The sequence below is a fragment of the Macrosteles quadrilineatus genome, unplaced genomic scaffold (genome assembly GCF_028750875.1).
Source record: "Macrosteles quadrilineatus isolate MER2022 unplaced genomic scaffold, UCM_ALF_1.0 Scaffold_7__1_contigs__length_78375512, whole genome shotgun sequence".
Taxonomy (NCBI): domain Eukaryota; kingdom Metazoa; phylum Arthropoda; class Insecta; order Hemiptera; family Cicadellidae; genus Macrosteles; species Macrosteles quadrilineatus.
In genome coordinates this window covers 41,132,966-41,151,819 of record NW_026542600.1, presented here as the reverse complement: position 1 = coordinate 41,151,819, position 18,854 = coordinate 41,132,966, and the positions used below count along the sequence as shown (strand labels likewise).

At 37.5% G+C, this 18,854-nt stretch overlaps 1 protein-coding gene across 3 annotated transcripts in view; it reads right to left on the bottom strand.

The window, feature by feature from the left end:
* Positions 1-18,854, bottom strand: part of LOC128998049 (paired amphipathic helix protein Sin3b) — a 59,584-nt gene that overhangs the window by 12,855 nt on the left and 27,875 nt on the right. For 2 of the 3 annotated variants that reach the window (XM_054424007.1, XM_054424009.1), the window contains 13 exons: positions 17,667-17,865; positions 16,744-16,916; positions 15,664-15,958; positions 14,758-14,972; positions 14,081-14,238; positions 13,541-13,661; positions 12,816-12,959; positions 11,342-11,582; positions 10,911-11,047; positions 10,226-10,421; positions 8,935-9,104; positions 7,957-8,139; positions 809-943 (listed from right to left, as the gene is read on the bottom strand). In XM_054424007.1, the coding sequence (XP_054279982.1) occupies positions 809-943; positions 7,957-8,139; positions 8,935-9,104; positions 10,226-10,421; positions 10,911-11,047; positions 11,342-11,582; positions 12,816-12,959; positions 13,541-13,661; positions 14,081-14,238; positions 14,758-14,972; positions 15,664-15,958; positions 16,744-16,916; positions 17,667-17,865 (2,367 nt within the window). The remainder of the gene's footprint in view (positions 1-808; positions 944-7,956; positions 8,140-8,934; positions 9,105-10,225; positions 10,422-10,910; positions 11,048-11,341; positions 11,583-12,815; positions 12,960-13,540; positions 13,662-14,080; positions 14,239-14,757; positions 14,973-15,663; positions 15,959-16,743; positions 16,917-17,666; positions 17,866-18,854) is intronic. The other variant, XM_054424008.1, reaches the window with a different exon arrangement.

Below are 18,854 nucleotides of genomic sequence, written 5' to 3'. Positions count from 1 at the left end.
CACTGAGCTATTTTACTAGCTGTGTGTAAAAAAGCCGGCGTGTAACTTGTAAACTCGCCCCATGTGAACAGGGCTTTAGCCAGTGTTGCTTCAAGTAAAAAATGTAACTACCAACACTTCTCTCTCAAATAATGGAATTGTGATTCACCTTGGTTCATAATAGAAATTTATTTTGTAGGGTTCGACTATTTCTTGATGTAATCAACAAAAGCAGTTCCCTTCTCCCACATAGTAATTTTTCTTTCCATAAGGACTGGGATACATAAAAACCAGGGAGGGTATGATTATGATATTTTAGTATTGACAAGAACAGGAGCTATTGCCCGATTTGAATTGCAACGAATTTTGTAGTGTACGGCTGTCTCAACCTGTTTGGACAAGAGTGGTTCCCTAAACATTTGTAGAAGTTTTTATGTACACGTAATTTTAGTCAAAAATTCAACGTAAATTTGTTTATGAAAGATATGAACAATTATTATAACATAACAGCCCTCTCAAGGTTTTTGCTCAAAATTTCTGGTCAAAGAATACCTAGGTGCCTGGGTTTACTAAATAAGTGGGAAACCTGTTTAACAAGATGTTTCTAGTCTAGCTTATAAGACGACTGTCTCTCATTAGACTTGTACTGCACAGTGAACATAGAATGGAGTATAGATAGCCATTAGCCAAAAGAGATTAAAATTATTGAGAAAATAAAGTAAGTTGGTTCCTAACAACAACCTTGCCAAATATACAAATATTTGTGTACGTAGCAATACACAAATGTTTTTCACAATAAATGATAATGAGATCTTACAAATAGACTTACATCGTCTTTCTCAATTTCGCTCTTAGTGTATCTGTCAACATATGCAGACCATTTTTCAGCTTCTCTGTTTGAAGTTTCATTTTCATCGACATCTATTTCAAGAATTTCTATAGTCAATTTACAATCAATCTTGTACTGAAACAAAAGACAATTTGTGTTAATTGGTGATAAATAGAACAAACATTTTAAAATTAGTTTTATTTTATTATAGACAATAGACAATAGTCTTACTCAAAAGGAGAAGAGGCAGCAGAGGCAGGCGGAGGTCACCTTCAAGAAAGATGTGGTGGTAAAGGCGCAAACGACAAACGTTGCCCAAAATGGGACCGGTTCGGCCCCCGCTCTTAAAAGGTCGCGGCCAAAAAGTCCCGGGACGGAGGCAATCTTGGTTAAGCCCTTAGGGGGGAGATCATTCGCCGAAGTCTTGGGTATAATAAAGGCTAAAGCTAAGCCGGAGCAGACCGATACGGTTGTGCGGTCGATTAGGCAACCCCGGGGCGGGGACGTCCTCCTTGAACTGGTTAAGTCGAAAGACAAATCCGCTTTTGCTGCTGAACTAAAGGCAGCCGTGTAAGGCCAGAGCACCGTCCGTGCACTCGAGCCTAAAACGTCAGTTGAGGTTCGGGACATAGATGGTGAGTCGACAGAGAGTGAGGTAGTTAAGGCCCTAAAGGAAGCAGCCCCCGAGCTTGCCGGAAGATCGGCTGTTCTTATTCTTAGGGTGTGGCTCACAAAACCAAATAGAAACCAGCAGCGGATGGCGGTCGCCGAAATGGCAGACACACATGCTAGTAAGGTGTTGGCACTCCAGCATTTGAGGGTCGGTTGGGTCAACTGCAGGCTCAGACGGAGGGTGGAAGTAACCAGATGTTTTAGGTGCCTTGGTTTCGGTCATTCCTCCCGAAATTGCAAGGGGCCCGACCGAGGCAAGCACTGCCTCCGGTGCGGAGGAGTGGGTCACGCTCGTAGGGACTGCCAAGTCAAATCTTGGTTTCTTTGTAAGGAAAATGAGCTCGCGGACAAAAACACAAAACATATAGCTGGGTCTGGGCAGTGCAGCGCTTTTAAAACTGCGCTCCAGCAAGCAAAAGCCCACCCACGAAAATAAGAATACTCCAATGTAATCTTGGGCGATCCAGGACAGCTGACGCGCTTCTCAGTCAGCTTGCCCTCGAACACGGTGTCGACGCGCTCTTAGTCAGCGAGCAGAACCAGTACCGGAATAGGGTCCCACCCTTTTGGTTCCCCGTTAGTTTGGTACTGCTGCTTTCTGGGTGCGTAATATAGCTAAAGTGCAAGTGCGGGGTCATGGAAAGGGTCGTGGATTTGTTTGGGTCCGGTGCAAGGACGTGACCTACTACAGTGTCTACCTCACCCCTAACGAGGCTATCCATGACTTCCGCAAGAAGATAGACAGCTTGGAAGAGAGCGTGCACGACACCACAGGGCATGTAGTTGTGGCTGGTGATTTCAATGCTAGGGCTGTCGAGTCGAATGACCCTCGCTAATTCCCGGGGGAAGTACATCCTGGACTTTGCTGCCAGGGCCGGACTCGTTGTCATCAACGAGGGCAACACGCCAACGTTCCGGCGACCCGGGATGAGGGGAACGATCCCAGACATAACCCTAGCATCTGAGTCTCTTCTGCCAAGGATCACAGCCTGTAGAGTCTTGGAGGATTAAACGGCCAGCGACCACCAGTACATTATTTTTTATGTCTTAGATCGCCTCCCGAGACAAGTTGCTGCATCTCGGGAAGTGCCCGTTCGGTGGAACACCAAAACACTGGACGTGGCTAAATTCATCGAGGCCATCCTGCGGGGAGTGCCAGCAGTGCCTGCCGCACCTGGCATGGCTCATGCAGAGGCATCAGTTACATCGATGATGGGGCTGATTGCCTCGGCTTGTGATGAGTCAATGCCCTGCAAGAGACTCCGTTGCAATAGGAGACCCGTATACTGGTGGACTGCAGAGATCGCGGATTTGCGCCGAGCTGCATTGAGAGCTAGACGACTCGCTACCAGGGCCAGGGCACCCTTGGATAGACGCCGTAAGCTGGAGAGCTATAAGGTGGCGAGGAAGTCTCTCCGCCGGGCCATCAACCGGAGCAATCACAATTGCTGGAAAACACTAAGGGATGATGTCGATTCCGACTTGTGGGGCCTAGGTTACAAACTAGTAACCCAAAAACTCACCACCCGCTCTCCACCTTCCGTCATGGAGGGGGCCACTATGGAGAGGGTTGTCAAATCCCTTTTTCCGGATCATATTCTGCGCCCACTGCCTGAGTTTGAGATGATGAGGATGTCCCACTCTTCACTCATGAGGAGCTGGAGACTGCCGTTTTAACCCTAAAAAAACAACAAGGCTGCTGGACCTGATGGGGTACCTGGCGAGGCTCTAAAGAAGGTTTTTTCAATCAATCCCCTGATTCTTCTGAGCACGTACAACGCCTGCCTGGCAGAGGGGTATTTCTGTTGTGCTGGAAAAAAACTAGGCTCGTGCTCGTAGGGAAGGGGAAAGGAGACCCAGAACTGCCGTCCTCTTACAGACCCTTGCATCCCTTTGCATGTTGGATACGGATGGGAAAGTCCTAGAGAAGTTGATCCGTTCCCAACTGAATTCAGCCGTTGTTGCTGCGGGGGACCTGAGCCCTCGCCAATACGGCTTCAGGAAGGGGCGATCAACGGTCGACGCTATGGAGGAGGTGAAGCAAGTCGTGATGAGAGCTGAGGATTTTAATCACTACTCTCGTAGGGTTGTGCTGCTCGTTACACTCGATGTGCGAAACGCATTTAATTCTTCCACCTTCCACGTCCCGGCATACCTCATGCGCATTATAGCGGATCACCTCTGGTTCCGCCTCCTCATGTATGATACTACAGAAGGCCCGCGGACGATGAGTGTCACTTCTGGTGCTGCCCAAGGTTCCATACTCGGCCCAGACCTCTGGAACGTTGCCTACGACAGCCTCCTTAGGTCTGAAATGCCTGAAGAAACCGTTTTAGTTGGGTACGCAGATGACATTGCAGCTTTAATAGCTACACGTAGTGTTGAGCTGGCTCAGCTAAAATTAAACAGAGTCATGCGAACTATAAAAGGCATGGATGGCAGATCACGGTCTCTCACTCGCGCTGAACAAATCTGAGATCGTGATTCTGACCAAAAAGCGGATTGACACCATTGTGCCGTTGAGGGTGGGGGACGTCGAAGTCCAATCCGTTCGCGCCGCCAAGTATCTTGGTGTCATGGTGGACTCTAAGCTTAGCTGGTAAGCTAAGCGGACAAGGCCGCTAAGTGTTGAGGTTGACGAAACTGCAACCTCAATTTGTTTCAAAATTTCGTTGAACGGTTTTTCATTATTTTTAAAATTAATTTAATTAGCTGTTCCCAGGTGTGAACGATGATGATGGTACAGTAGCGTTGTTGGTTACCGGTACTGAGTTCACATCTGATTCACACTACATTTTTGCGTCCATACAAATCTGTACCTGTGCTAGGTTTTTGAGTTAATTAAATCAATAATTTTTATCTGAACCCTGGAAACTTCCCAGCACGCCGACTTGAGCGATCCGCTGGCGAGAGTTGGTGACGTCTTTCCCGCTTTAACTACGGAATAGCGTATATATTCCGAGCGGGAAATGGACCCAGGTGTTCTGGTTTGTTACCATTTTTATGAATGGTGACCATAGCTAAAATTACTCGATCTTATCCAAAAACAAAGCTATTGTCTATTGAGTAGCTCAGTACCGGGGAACGGGGAACCGAGCAATGGCTTGGTATAGTTTATTTCGATTGTGAAAGCAGTACGGTATAAAGGAAACCCAACACTGAAATCAGGAAAATCCGTCAATTCGTTGATTAAGAATCGTAAATTAAAATAACCCTGTCACATTTTATTGTATGAATATTATATCTTCTCCTATTATTTACTAGTGGTGCTTAGGTGTATAATCTAAACACTGTTTTAAATAAACATTTAATATTATTACTAAAAAATTCAACACATTTAAGAATTAGGCTATAATTTACTAGTAGGCCTACAATACTTACTTGGTTTTAACTCTTAGGCCTACAGCTATTCTATAAATTGATATGAAACTTAGTCTATGTCATATTTGTACACGTAAGTAGGATGGTTCGACGACAAACATTTAATTTTAAATCTATGAATTAGTTATGAAAGTTACGATGGTTGATGACTGTATTAATTAATGGTTTTGTTTTGGTTTATTACGACATTACGATTGGATTTGTTTTCCGTGTTTGAGAACTTGCGTGTATTTTAGCTTAATTTCGTAGAGGTTTAATTATTTAGTACCAATTAAACTGAATTTTCAATATTTTTCATATTCTATTATTTTCTTTTTATACTAATGGCATTTATATTTAAGATCGAAATCATGAAAATTTCAGTACAGTCCATTGTAGCCTACAGTTAAATGAAAAAAAAAACACTTTTTCATGATTTTTTAATTGTCTTTGAATTACTTTGGACTAGTTATCTGTTAAAAGTGGAATTGATAACAAAAAACAACATTTACTGTATCTTCATTGACACTGACATTTTGAAATACGGCAGTGTACGATTATTTTGTCGTACAAGGTTGGCAACTCTCCGTGCAATGGGCGCGGCCGGGTTAGCGACTTCCAGAGTTAGCCAATTCCTACGTCTCGATAGACTCCAAGGAGGAAAAGGCTCTTCTTCTTGTTTATGTGTATTTTTATTGCTGTTCGCATACCATTTCCAAGCTGTATCCTTCTATCTCTAGACTTTTGGTTTTGTTGGTTATATTGTTATGCTTGTAAATAACAACCCCTCCTTTGATATGTTCTTTCCTTCCATATGCACTGATAAGTGTGTAGTAAGCCAATTTAGCATGGTGTATTGCATTACTTTTCAGTCCATGTTCTGTAAGAATTACAAAGTCGGGTTAGTGCTGTGTAGAAGGTGTTCCAGTCTTTCAATTTTGTTTGTCATCCTGTCCATGTTTTGGTGAAAGAAGGCAAGTTGATTTGTATTTTTACTTATTGATTTTATTTTAACTTGCTGTCTTCTTTGTAGGTTAGCCTGTTTGCTGGGTACATCGAGTTTAGAAAGATTCTGGTATTGCATTTTTGTTTGAATTTGCTTGTTTTTCTTGGGTAAAGGTCTAAAAAATTCTTGTTTTGGTGTGTTTGGCCATTCCTCTTTTGTTTTGGTGGCGAATAGTCAATTGGGAAATGGACCTGTGCTTGTGTTATTATATAATGACTATTATTGTGCGTAGGGGTGAGTGGTTGAGAAGGTTGGCTGGGTGGATTTATGTAGAGATCTTGTGGGTTGGTCTTATAACGGTTTGGACGGTCTTGTGAAGGTTTTTGTGCCGGGGTTTGTCTGGCTCCCCCAGTATGCTTCATGAAAAAGTCATTCAAAGTTTTCTGGTCGCCTCGTATTCTTGCTGTCATAGGTGGAAGCCTCTCTTTTTGAGTCAGTTTTTAGAAGGAGTTTGGCTGTTTCTCCTGGTCATATCGGGGTTCAGTTTTTTTAGAAGGAGTTTAGCTGTTTCTCCTGGTCATATCCGGGTTCAGTTTTTTGAAAGGAGTTTAGCTGTCTCTCCTTGTAGTTTCTTGTGTCAAGATGTCAGCATCGCATTTCTGTTTTACACCATCTACCTGTAAGCCTATTTCTACATTGGCAGGTTCTTCAAGCCGAGCTTTGTTTTTGGCTACTTGGAGGGATACACTGAAATGGTTCCTTTCCTTCCCAATTGGTTTTTTGCACTTGCTTAGGTTGTGGTTTTTAGAACGAGGAAAAATCTCTTTAGTGGGTGTACTTTGTGTGACTGCTGATGGTGTAGCAGGGTTTGTTAGTTCACCTTGTTTGTGAAGTTCTTTTTGCAAAGTTTCCACAGAGCGTTCTAGTTGGTCTTGTCGAGTTTTTAGCTGAGCCAGCTCAATAATTAGAGAGGCACAGTAGTTGGGAACATACAAATCGGAGTGATTTGTTTGTGTTTCTGAAGTGCCAATAGGTTTTGGTGTCCGAGTTTGGCCCGTTTTGTCATCTTGGTTTAGTTTCAGCTTGTTTTTCATTCCACCTAATTGCTTAATTTAATTTGCTGAGTCGAGTAATAGTTTTTCTTTTTCATTATCTTCTTCTTCAAAGGTTCATATCATGTTAATTCTTAGTTGTCTTTTCTTCTCTAGTAGGAGTTCTACTTCATTTAGAGTTTCAACCAGTGAAGCATTTTGGGAGAGCAAGAATTCCTTGCCATTTTCAAGCTCTTCAATTTTTGCCTCAGCAAAGTTATCGTCTCTGAAGTCTTGGCATTTTAAGGAAAAGAATTTTTGCTTCATATCATGTAGTTCTTGCTTTAATTTATTATTTTCTAACAGTAAAGCATGTCCAGCTTCCGCAGCAAGTGTGAGCGATGTCTCTAGATCATCAGGATTTTTTTCTTGTTCTTGTAAATCTTGTACTATATTTAGGACATCTCTGAGCTACTGATTTTCTAGTGGAAGGACATAAAGCTAGTTTTGTTGCTTATTTCCATGCTAGTTAATCCAGTTTCTGATTCAGTTTTGGAAAGTTTGGCTGGTCCTTTATGTCCGGGATCTTGAAGTTCAGGTGTAAAATTGTATCAGTTTTGAAAAGTTTGGCTATCAGGGAATCATATTGTTTAGGGACATCAATGAATTCTCATTTAAATTAATCTTTGCGAACAATGAATTAAAATCCATGATATTATCCCCCCGAGCTGGCTGACATAATGTAAGATTAGATCAGCCAGCTCAAACAGAATATTTATTCAGTTTTTATCTGAACATGAAAATTAACGAACTTGACCATGATCAGCTGGACACCTTGATTATCCTGAGCAGTGTGAATACTAAATATATTTAGCTTGAATTAAATAGGTTGAAAACCAAACAACATAGGGAATTGTCTTAGTCGATTATTATTGGAACAAAAATAAGTTGCTACATGAGTAAAGACAAAAACGTACTTAACGTTGGGAAAATTAATCAAACGATCATTTGCTAGGAAAACTTGGGTTAGATAGTTAAAAGACCTGACATAACTTGAAAACTACGAAGGCCTTGAAAGAAACAATCAAGCTTTTTATTTCTACTTATGAGACATACTTCTTAACACTAGATGAACTTACAATGATGATTTTAAAGCAGTTTTCATGCTCAAGTACAGTCTCTGCCTTGCGCTGATAGGAAGCTTCTGCAGCAGAGCGCTGGTGAGCTGTGACACAAGATCCTCCCGCTCCTCCCCTTGTGTTTGCCTTCAGGAACAAACTTGCACACTTGGAGGACGGCTCATCTGATACCAGATGCTGCAACTGCAACAATCACCACACATCAACACATACACTGGAGCCAGCAGCCGACCCTCTCCATCGTTATTCATCTGTCACCTATTTCTGTTTTACCGATAAGGAATTTTAAAATAAGCTACCGTAATTCCAGTCATATTTGCTTTGTTGAATCCTCATCTGAAGTAGTGGTATAATTGATTTTCTTTTCAGACATACACACTGTAATTAGAAGTCAAACCATTGGCCCATTTATTGTATTTAAGACCCTTATAAAAATTGGATATCTAGTCCACTAGCCACATTAACTATATTTTTGGTTGGGTTGCCTTTACAATTTCAGGGATTGTTATTAATCACTTTACAGCACCATTCTTATATAATTAGAGGAACATTCATAAGTACTTAAGCTATCAGCAACGGATCCATAATAACCAAAAGTAGGACTAGCAAGCTTGCAAATATTGGCACAATCTAGTTGTTCTCAAATACCAAATGTTTTGTTTATATGGTTTTTCTAGTACAGAGATATTATACACAGAGGAAAATTTCTTATGAGACAAATAGTAGTTGCCTTTATGCTAGTAATGTGTAGGTGCCACGGGTTCTTGTGAAAAATAACAGTACCAAAAACTGGCATTAAAATACTGCCTAGGAGTGGCGGGTGTTGGGTCATAGCACTTGAATATCACAAATACAACATTTTGTAAGAATAGAAAAAGTAGTTTCATCATTGTTTTAATTTTTAAACATACAAACAGTTAGATGTAAATATTAACAAAAGGTACCTCTTACCAAAAGGATATTTGATATTTTATTTACCTGTCTAACAGAATAAATAACAACTTTGTCCAAAGTAAATGCGAGGTAGGCATGGATCCCAAACATCTCTCTAAGAGTATCTTCATAAGTGTTGGCATCCATGTTTCCATCCAACACGTTCTTCACCATATCCAAAAATACTGAATAGTAATCTTCAACTTCCACTTCCGCTGCAACATAAAATTTTTACAATTTTTATAAACAAAATCTTTTAATATACCAATTTATTCAAAACATCCCCCGGATAAATCTGTATTTCAAGTCTAGATACAACATTTTTGCTATTACAGTGATCAGATCTCTATGAGAAAACTGATGCTTTTTCAATTGTTGCCATATAAAAAGTTTTTACATGTGATTAAAGAATAAATTCATTAAATTAACATCATAATAGTGTGAATAAATGTATGTCTAAATACTTTGTCATTGATTACGTAGATTGGTTGAAGTTGTGAATTGTTGGATTTATCAGTTCGCAAGTTTGTTTACAGAGAGTTAAATTATTTTGATGGTATTGTGATAAAAATGATAAACTTAACAAATCATTCGTCATCTCCCAAAGATAACAGCCAAGCAATTTTAACTGAAATTTCTGGGATTGAACTTGGACCGCAAATTGTCTTACCACCATCCCAAAACTGTCCAAGACAAAATGACCTTTGTTTTTTTACAACTTGTTGGGAAAAATTCCACAACTATGTAGGATTGAAGTTGAATTATTCCTGTAAAGCATAGTATTTGTTTAACCGACTTCTGATTTAATTATCAATTTTGAGCTGAACCTGAAGATTAACAGTACCGAAAAGTATTCCCAGTGGTGAACCCGATCCCACTCAAACCTAAAATTTCACTACCGGTACTTGTCGTTCTCTACTGAAAACCATCATTTCAACACACAAAACAAAAACCAAGTTGTAAAACATGAATTAGATATTAAATAAAAAGATAAGAGTCTATGTAGGATTTTTTTTTTTTATCAAAGGATAATTTATTCTTATAACATTGAATAAGAAAAAGCCTTACACCCAGAGCTGAGTTCTTTGATAAAGATTTAAAAGCTGGGGCTACGCCTTGAAAGTACTTGAGCGTTGATGGCAATTATGTTGAAAAGTGAAAAATCTTTGTATTTTAGTTATTGATAAAATTTGTCTTATTAAACATTCTTTACGCCATTAAAAACTGTTCTTGGCTAAAAAATTACCCCCATACATTAATGAATCAACATGCTTTACTGTTATTGACAAATATACGTTTTTTTATTTAACATAAACGCCCTACTTCCATGTCATACCTAAGAATTCACATTTAGGCTTGAGCCTAAGAGACTGAGCAGCTGCATCAGACCTCAACTCTTTAAACTTTCCTTCTTCTTGTATCAAAATGTTAGCTTGTTCGTAGATGTGTGTCAATCTATCACAGAGGATCTGATGAAGCCGAAAGAACAAATACCAGTTCCCATTGCCGAAGAAAAGAGTGTAAGCTTCATCCTGGAAATATCAAGATTGCCTTTAGTAAGGTTAGACAATTTATAAACAGCATCGACCTAGTGAAAACTGTGTTGGCCTGAAGCAATATTTTAAAAGTAAAGTTCAAATTTTAATAAAAATATACATATACATTGGCATTATACATGTGACAAATAAACATTTCATTTCATTTCATAAAAGTGTTTTATTGTCAATTATTGGTAGTGAATATTTAAAATTGTATGATTTGATAGTATTTAAAGTATGTAACGTTTGTGCTTTGACTTTCGAAAGATAAAATCATGTGCATATTCAAGCCATAGATATTATTTTTGAAGGCAATATGTGTTGATAAATATCAGACGTTTATAGTATACTCTACTGAATAGTGCTTTTGTTGAGAAAACAGAAATAAAATTTTACAAGCTAACTAACATTAGTAAAAGGGATAATGTGAATACTTAATCTCCAACAAAGGCTTGTTAATTTAACTATAATTTATTAACTCACCGGATGGGATGAGAGAGCGTGTATGGGTAACTTAACGTCTTCATTTTCACTGCTTCTAGATTTGTCGTCAGATCTGCTCTTATTGTTCGTACCAATTTCAGGATTCGGACTGGCTGGGGCGCCACTTTTGTTGTCGTCTGTAAAAAATATTTGAGTAGTTAAAATAAAATTCAAACTGTGGTAAATAATTTTGAGGAGCATAACTGACCTAGAGGTTTAAACACAGGATTTCTTCTTTTGAGAACTTCCTCTACTTAAATCTATGTAATGGACCTCTAGTATTCTAAGCAATAAAAGCTTACACTGTAAACATGAATTACAGGACAAAATCAGTTGAAAAAAATTATGGGCATCAAAAAAACAATAAACATGTATCAGATTTTGAACAAGTTAACGAGAGGTCTACTTGAGGCATATATCGTTTATCGTACCTGCTGTGTCTCTCTCGTCCTCACTGAGCTCCTGTCGAGGATGATGGAAGAAGTCCGGCAGCATAACCCGCAGCATATGTTTGATCCGTTGCTTGTCTTCCTTGTTTATACTGGTCTGCCGCTTGACATGGTGTATAAGGAGGTTGGCCGCATCATCCAACACCGACTTGTCTTTGTAGGGCAGAACCATATGAGGCCCAGGCAGAGCAGTCGGGTCTCCAGCCTCCACTTGTTCATGACGCTGCGACACAACATATGTAATTAGCTCTTATAATATAAATTATCTTTCGTTATGACTATGAATTGACAATTTGTTTCTAAATGAGGTGACATAACAATAATTTCAGGGTGGTTAGACATTTTCTAAGAGGCACGTTTGAGCATGTGGTATGAGTTGTAATTTAGTAAAATAAGATGTAAAAAACCTGTATGGAAATATCAGATGTTTACGCCTAACTTGGCAATAATTTGAAATTATTGTTTCAATTTTATGTGTACTTTTGTTAAAGCCTAATATCACTATTACATTTTGTATTTATTGTCATTGTTATTTTTTGTTCTCTATTACTTTGTTGTATGTTTTTAACCAATATTTTAACTAAAATTTTATGCATATACAGTTGTTATTTTTTCTTTCTTCAATTTTTTGATGTTTAAATTTTAAACGTTTTATAGTTTAAAGTTAGTTGATATACGTTTACAAACTTTGTTACGGTTTAAGAACCAAGCAAACTAATGTTTTCGTAATAAAAAATATAATATAGATATAAAAATCTCTCGACTCACTCGACATAATGAAATGAAAAGACGAAGGACAAAACTAGGAAATGCTGCGAACAAGTTTATTATAAATGTTTAAATGAAATGTGTATTTGTATTGAGTAAGAAAATAAATAAATGTGTGACCTGTGCAGTCTCTCGTCCTTGGACTGGAGGGAGTTACTTAAATAAAAGCATTAATTAATGATCCTGAGAGTACAAATGTGCAGTTTATTATGGTTTTTTTTTTTTTTGCAATTAATATGTATTTTAATTTCATAGCAAGGAAAAACTAGTAGTGGTTTATGTACCCCAACTTCAATAACTCTTAACACTTACAGTAGACCATTTTTAGGGGATTATCGAATGAGAATGTAAATCCAATGGTTATTGTAACTGACAAGCCTAAAGCAATCGTAATAAAAGTAGGAAAAAGGAGTTTACCAAATGAGGCAAAGTTGTATAAACCTTTATCAAGGATAAGAACCACAGTGGTAGGCCTAGTGTTCTCATAGGCTTCTAAGAGCAAAATCTGAGAATTGTGCCTTTGACCATTATAGGACCATGATTTAAAGTCCAGGAGGCAAATTTTGTACATAATCATATGTTTATTTATTTTTCAAAACCACTATTATTTTTTTTACAGCCCACATATGTTTTAAAATCTTCAAAAAGTAAAACTAAGAGAATGAGGTGATAAAATATAGTTACTTACCTCATCATAACACGTTTCTATTTCGTTGAACATTGACTTGGACCGTAGAGCTTTCATGTCATTCTGTTTGAAGTTAATACCCTGGTGGTCCAATGACTTTAAATAATATTTTTCATTTTGTTCCCTCCATATCTTGTTAAAGCCCTAAAACAATCATCAAGCATTTAACAAAGTACAAAACATTATTGGTGTGATTTTACATTTTTTGTTCTCTCTTCAATATTGGGCTATTACCTTTAAGATAGTTTTAAAAGAGAATAAATATTGTATGACCTGGCAGTTGCACTGCATCTTATGACTTTGTCAATGATACTATTGTATTTTTACGACAAATAAGATTTATTATTATTATTATTATTACATACACTTAAGAATGTTTAGGAGGTGTAGTGTGTAGCACTTGAAGAGAATAAACGTTAGACAAAATATTTTAAAGTAGCTAGAAGAGTCAAAGGAGGGAGGGTAAATGAACAAGAAAATCTAAGAGTTGATGATTTTTGGGCATCAGGAAATAAGCATCTGGGAGTAGTAATTACAAAAAGAGAGTAAAGAATTCTTACAATTGAAATCTTTACTTGTGATTTGTTTCTCTAAGGGGATGTGTAAAACAAGTTGAACATTTGTTATCCAACAACAATCATTGTACTAAAGTTTCAAAGATACTGAAGACAATGTATCTGAGGTGAAACATGAAATAATGATCATAAAACTTTGAATATATATACCTTCTGAGCCTCTCTCCATTCTTCGTCTTTGGCCTTGAGCCTTCGCAGCACCACGGGCACAGCTACTACAGGATTCTTCTTCAGCCCATCGATAATATCTGGCCCTTTATCTCCATAAACTCTGAAATTGTTAAAGTTTGAAACCATATGCTCAGATAAAATATCACCCACAGAAAAATATTTTCTGTTATTTAAAATTAAAATTATACAACATTGCATCATTTGCACTAGGCCTTTTAGATTTAAAAAAGCACAAAGTTTACTGAACAAGAAAACACATTATTTACAACATTTAAAGCCAAAAGAGTTAAACACTACTAGAGTACAAAATAGTAAAATTGAGATTTTATTCTGTTAATAATTCATTTTATAATCAAACCGAATGATTTAAAATGTTGTCTGCAAACTCCATGAAATGGACGACCTGCTTACCAGTTACAAACTTAAGCATTACACTTCACTTAAGATTGTTAGGCTTTTAAACAAAAGTTTTACCCAAAACATACATAAGCCTAAGTGTTCCTAAAGTCATCTACCTACCTCATAAGAGCTCTTTGATGTATTGTGGGTGAATTTCCCCCCAAGCAATCGTCCAGATGGAATTTGGCTACTTCTTCTGTTGACATTCGACAGAGCTTCTTGTGAACTCCTTCAAGTACACGGATAGTTGCCGCATTCACTTCCAGAACTAAATCAAGCTGAAATGGAACATGTAAGATTAGGGTTTCTCATCTTTGTTTGCATGAATGAGAATTCATGATGATTAAAACTTATTATTTAGGATGGTTATTAAAAAAGATATATTACGATTCACAGTTTATTTGACAATTTTCAATTTAGTACAGTACACCTACGAATGATCCAAGAAATTAACGGTTTTTCAAACAGGCATCTCACAGAATATTGGCTGTATATACAAATGTTAAAACTATAATGTCACACAAACCATTGTATAAAATGTATGATATAAAAATTAATTATTTCCAAGAACTGACGTATGCTGTAATCAATGTGCAACACCAAACTGTTAGGTTGCAACGAATTAAAGATTACTATCGTCTCGTAACACTCTGCAAATATGGGGTTTGGTTGATGGCCTACGGTTTAATTTTATGTGTGTGTATGTGTTTTACAGACTGTCAAAGACCTAACACTGGCAGGTGGGTGTTGCCCTTTAACAACATAGATTTTATGATGTTTTGCACTTGGGTTCTCACCTCAAACCGTTCGTCTTCACATCTATAGATATATTCCTCGTACTGCGTCTTGCGAGAAGTGACAAAAGTGGACTCCTCGGACCATGTAGGGAAGGACACCCAAGTATCGTTGAGAACCTCCTTGCATAGTGCGTTGCGTCCACTGCACTTCTCCTGCTGATGATTCCTGGGCAAGGCACAGTAGCTGGCACCAAGACGCTTGCACGAGGCAAAATCTAAAACATCCACTTCAATTGAGAAAGCAAATAAACACATTATGTGTGTGTGTGTGTGTGTAAATAATAGATAGGGTGGAAACAGCATTTCAAAAAATTATTTGTATAATAAGCAGTAAGTATCTTGCTGTAGCATGTTACGTCGCTTGCAAGACAAATGGCCATAAGCACATAGCATATTAATATGTACTTACGTCCCTTCGCCTTGCAAGCCTATATTTATAGAGTACCGGTAATGAAAAAATTTTTGCAATCAAGTTGAACAGAAAAAGATCCACCCCTATAATTTAAGGTAAATGTGGTTTACTAATCTTGGCATGTTTTCTTACAAACTATTCAATCAGGGTGTTTACTAGTTTCCTTGAAAAATTACAATAGACTCTTGAATATCTTACATTCTGTGTTGTCCAAACCCCCTTTGGAAGATTAAAATGTAGCTTAAATTTAAAAGTGTGTCTCAATCTGTCTTAGTCATAGAAAACAGAGTTTCTTTAAGTGTATGATTAGTTAGTAAACGGTTTTATTTTCTGTAAATAAAATGAGTGTTCTCACCCTGCCTTTAATTGCTTTACAACCCTATATAACTTTGAGCAATTCTGAATTCCAAATTAAATAATTGAAGTATTGTTCAGAAAATAAAATTGATTTGAAATATTTTATTGCTGTGGCAAGATAAACATGTTTGACCTACCTATTTCACCCTGTTCTCCAGTGGGACGGTCTGGTCTGTTGAGGCTGTTGAGCAAGTTGTCTCCCCCACTGAGGGTGTGGTGGGGCGGAGAGTTTATACTAGAGCTGAGATGTACTGGAGGCCCGTCAGCATGGCCTATGTATTCCTTGAACCATCTGAAAAGCTCTGGGAACCTTCCCAGGAAAGGGGTGGCCAGCTGAAGAAGCTCTGCCCTAGACACCACTTCCTGGGTGTACAGGGCGATGCAGCGCAGGAAGTTATCATAGACCTCTTGGGACCTCACGGCCTTTCTTACCTGGAATATGAAATAGTGAGTATATTCATCCACTATAAACAGAGATAAATCATACTTAGACTTGGTCATTGCCAAATCATTTAGTACTTGTGGCAAACGTAAAGCAAAATAACATGTGTTGTATTTTACAGCTTCATGGACCCAATCCAGTCTCTTCACTTGAAAAATACCAGTTGCCTCTCTCTGCGGTGTCCTAAATTTACATCTTTTAATTATAAAACAAAAACAAAACAAAGTATGTAAAATACCCTAGAATATAGATCACAACTAAAATGTAATGATTGTCTTCTTGATGAATTGGAAAGCAAAAACATGAAAAACATTTTATGTATGAATAGGGAAATCATTTTTTGTATGATTGGTGTGAATAGTCAACTTCAAATAAATATTATTGAGAAAATTCACGTACAGATTATTAAACAGCAAATTTTTTTTTAGAAGTTGGCAGCTTCTTTTAACTTTGCATTTGCCCGTCCACATAGACAACAGATCTGTGCGTGAAACGTATCCAGCAAAGCAAGGGGTGAGCCGGTACAGTACAAAGGTAAACTGTACTGATAAAATGTTTGCGGCAGTGACCAGGATCCGAACCCACGACATCGCTGCCTTGAGCCTGATGTCCGTGACGCTACCATCTGAGCCACCGACTCACCTCCAAGGAGGATTAATTTAGAAGAAAAAATCTACCTAAGACAAGTACAGTGATACAAGTACTTAGATGTTTTTCAATAAGATGAAATTTACAGCTTAAAACTACCAAGAGCTGCTAATAACTGTATACATACCTTATCAAAGAAGGCAAAATCTGTGAGGGTGCCAAACTTGGCTGCCTCGGAAAGAGAAATGTCTCGAAAGGCGAAGTTAGGTTTATGCTTCTTGGCTGGGGGATGCTGAGTAGTGTGGTGGGAGGTCGAGGGAGACGAGTGGTGAAGTGTTATTGAAGGAGATCGCTTCAGACCTGTCAGGTATGGGGAAAAATAACAAGTTTTACTTACTGGGCCTAAAGAAGACTAGGTAAGATTATTTATGTCACATTTAATTACGTATTACACATCATGTACAACAAATTACAAAAAAACATGCAATCAATTTGATCATTTGAAACATTAAAGAAGGAAATCAATTTTCCAATAAATAAAGATTATAATTCAATGTATGTTTTTAGAGTAATGTTATAGACTGAGTCTAGGGATGCATATATTATACTAAGATCATGTTTTAAAGACAGGGTTAATGACTGATGAAGAATAGTTTATAAAAGGACCAAGTTCAGCTAGCTTACCTGAAAAGTTAAAAGAGTCCAGGGGGTGGAAGATAGACAATAAAAGTCACATAACACAACAATATTTCTTAAAAACACTAGTATCTGGAGAAGTCCAAGATAAGAAGAAAAAATCTGTTTTAGATTTTTTGACCTTATACTGTGTATCCATAAGCCCATGGACTTAAACTTTCTCAGATAAATTCAAATTGAAATTAAAATAATTTATTCACTCACAACATTTTAAATAATACAAAGTACAAAGACAGTGGTGTCGTCAAAGCATAAATAAACTGATAAAATTATTACTGTATTGTTGTATTCATAATGTACAAGTTATCATAAAAACAAATAAAATAGTAGTAACTATGTAAACTAGCAGAACTCTACCTCTTAATATATATACTATATAAAATTATTTGTTCAGTTTACTGTGACCTGGCCTACCTGGTTGAGCCGAGTGAGGAGGCTCCACATGAGGGGTGGTGGTGACTGTGGTAGGTGCAGGGGTACAAAGCTTGACTGGGACAGGGCTGGGGCTAGGACTGACAGAGCTACTGTTGAAGGAAGAGGGCATCTTGACATTTATGGTAGGTTTACGGTTCACTGAGGCGGTTTCTTCTCCCCGCCGGGACTGAAACACGGCCTAGGTTAACACATTAAACGTTTTATTAAACTTGCAATTGTGATATTTCAAACTTAAGAGTAAACAATACAAATTCAGTTAGTAATAAATTATACCAAGTTGCTTAAAATCTAGGATGATTTAATTAAAATTTAAAAGTATTGATTGTTATTAAGGCTTGATTAGCAAAAGAAGCAAACACTTATTTAGAAAAAAAATAGAAATTAGAGGTTTTATGAACTTAAAAAGATTTGATTTAAATCTATTAAAGGTTTGATAATATTCCATTTTTCTTCATTTGTTAAAACTAATACTTAATACTGTTATTGTTTATTTAAAAGGAGACAAAATTATAATTCTAAAAATTAATGAATTAAAATTAAATGACACTGTTATTTTAATCCGAGCGCCTGCGTCCTAAGACAAAAAAAATTTCAAAAAATAAAAAAACAAAAAAACAATTAATCCGAAATATTTGGTAATCCGAAATAAGCCCGGTCCCAACCATTTCGGACTATCGGGACTCTACTGTACCTATTCCAAAGAGGTTAAGAACACTTATATAGAATAAATAGCTAAATTTAACACTGTTATCATTAACGACGCTTTCACTTTGTTCTATTTATTTATTATTTTTTATTGTCACCATCACAGCAGCCATGACAACGATTCACATTTGAAGCATGAAAATAAATCCCAAGTCCACAAAATTAAAAATGTTCATCATCAATGTTAATCTTGTTTCTGTCCAAATAATTTTATTGTACCATGACCAGACCAATAAACTCATCGTAAATACAGTATACAAATTCACTACTAGGCATAATCACTCAGCAGACATACATTTTGTACAGAATTTTGTGTAAAAAAATTGCTTTGTATGACTGTTGGATTGGTTTCTTGTAAGGCAGTAGGCCTACATTGATGGCTGCTATTTATGAGTCCAGCTGGACCCCTAACCAATGGCCTCTTTTGACCTTGCATTTGCCCGTCCACATAGACTAACTGCC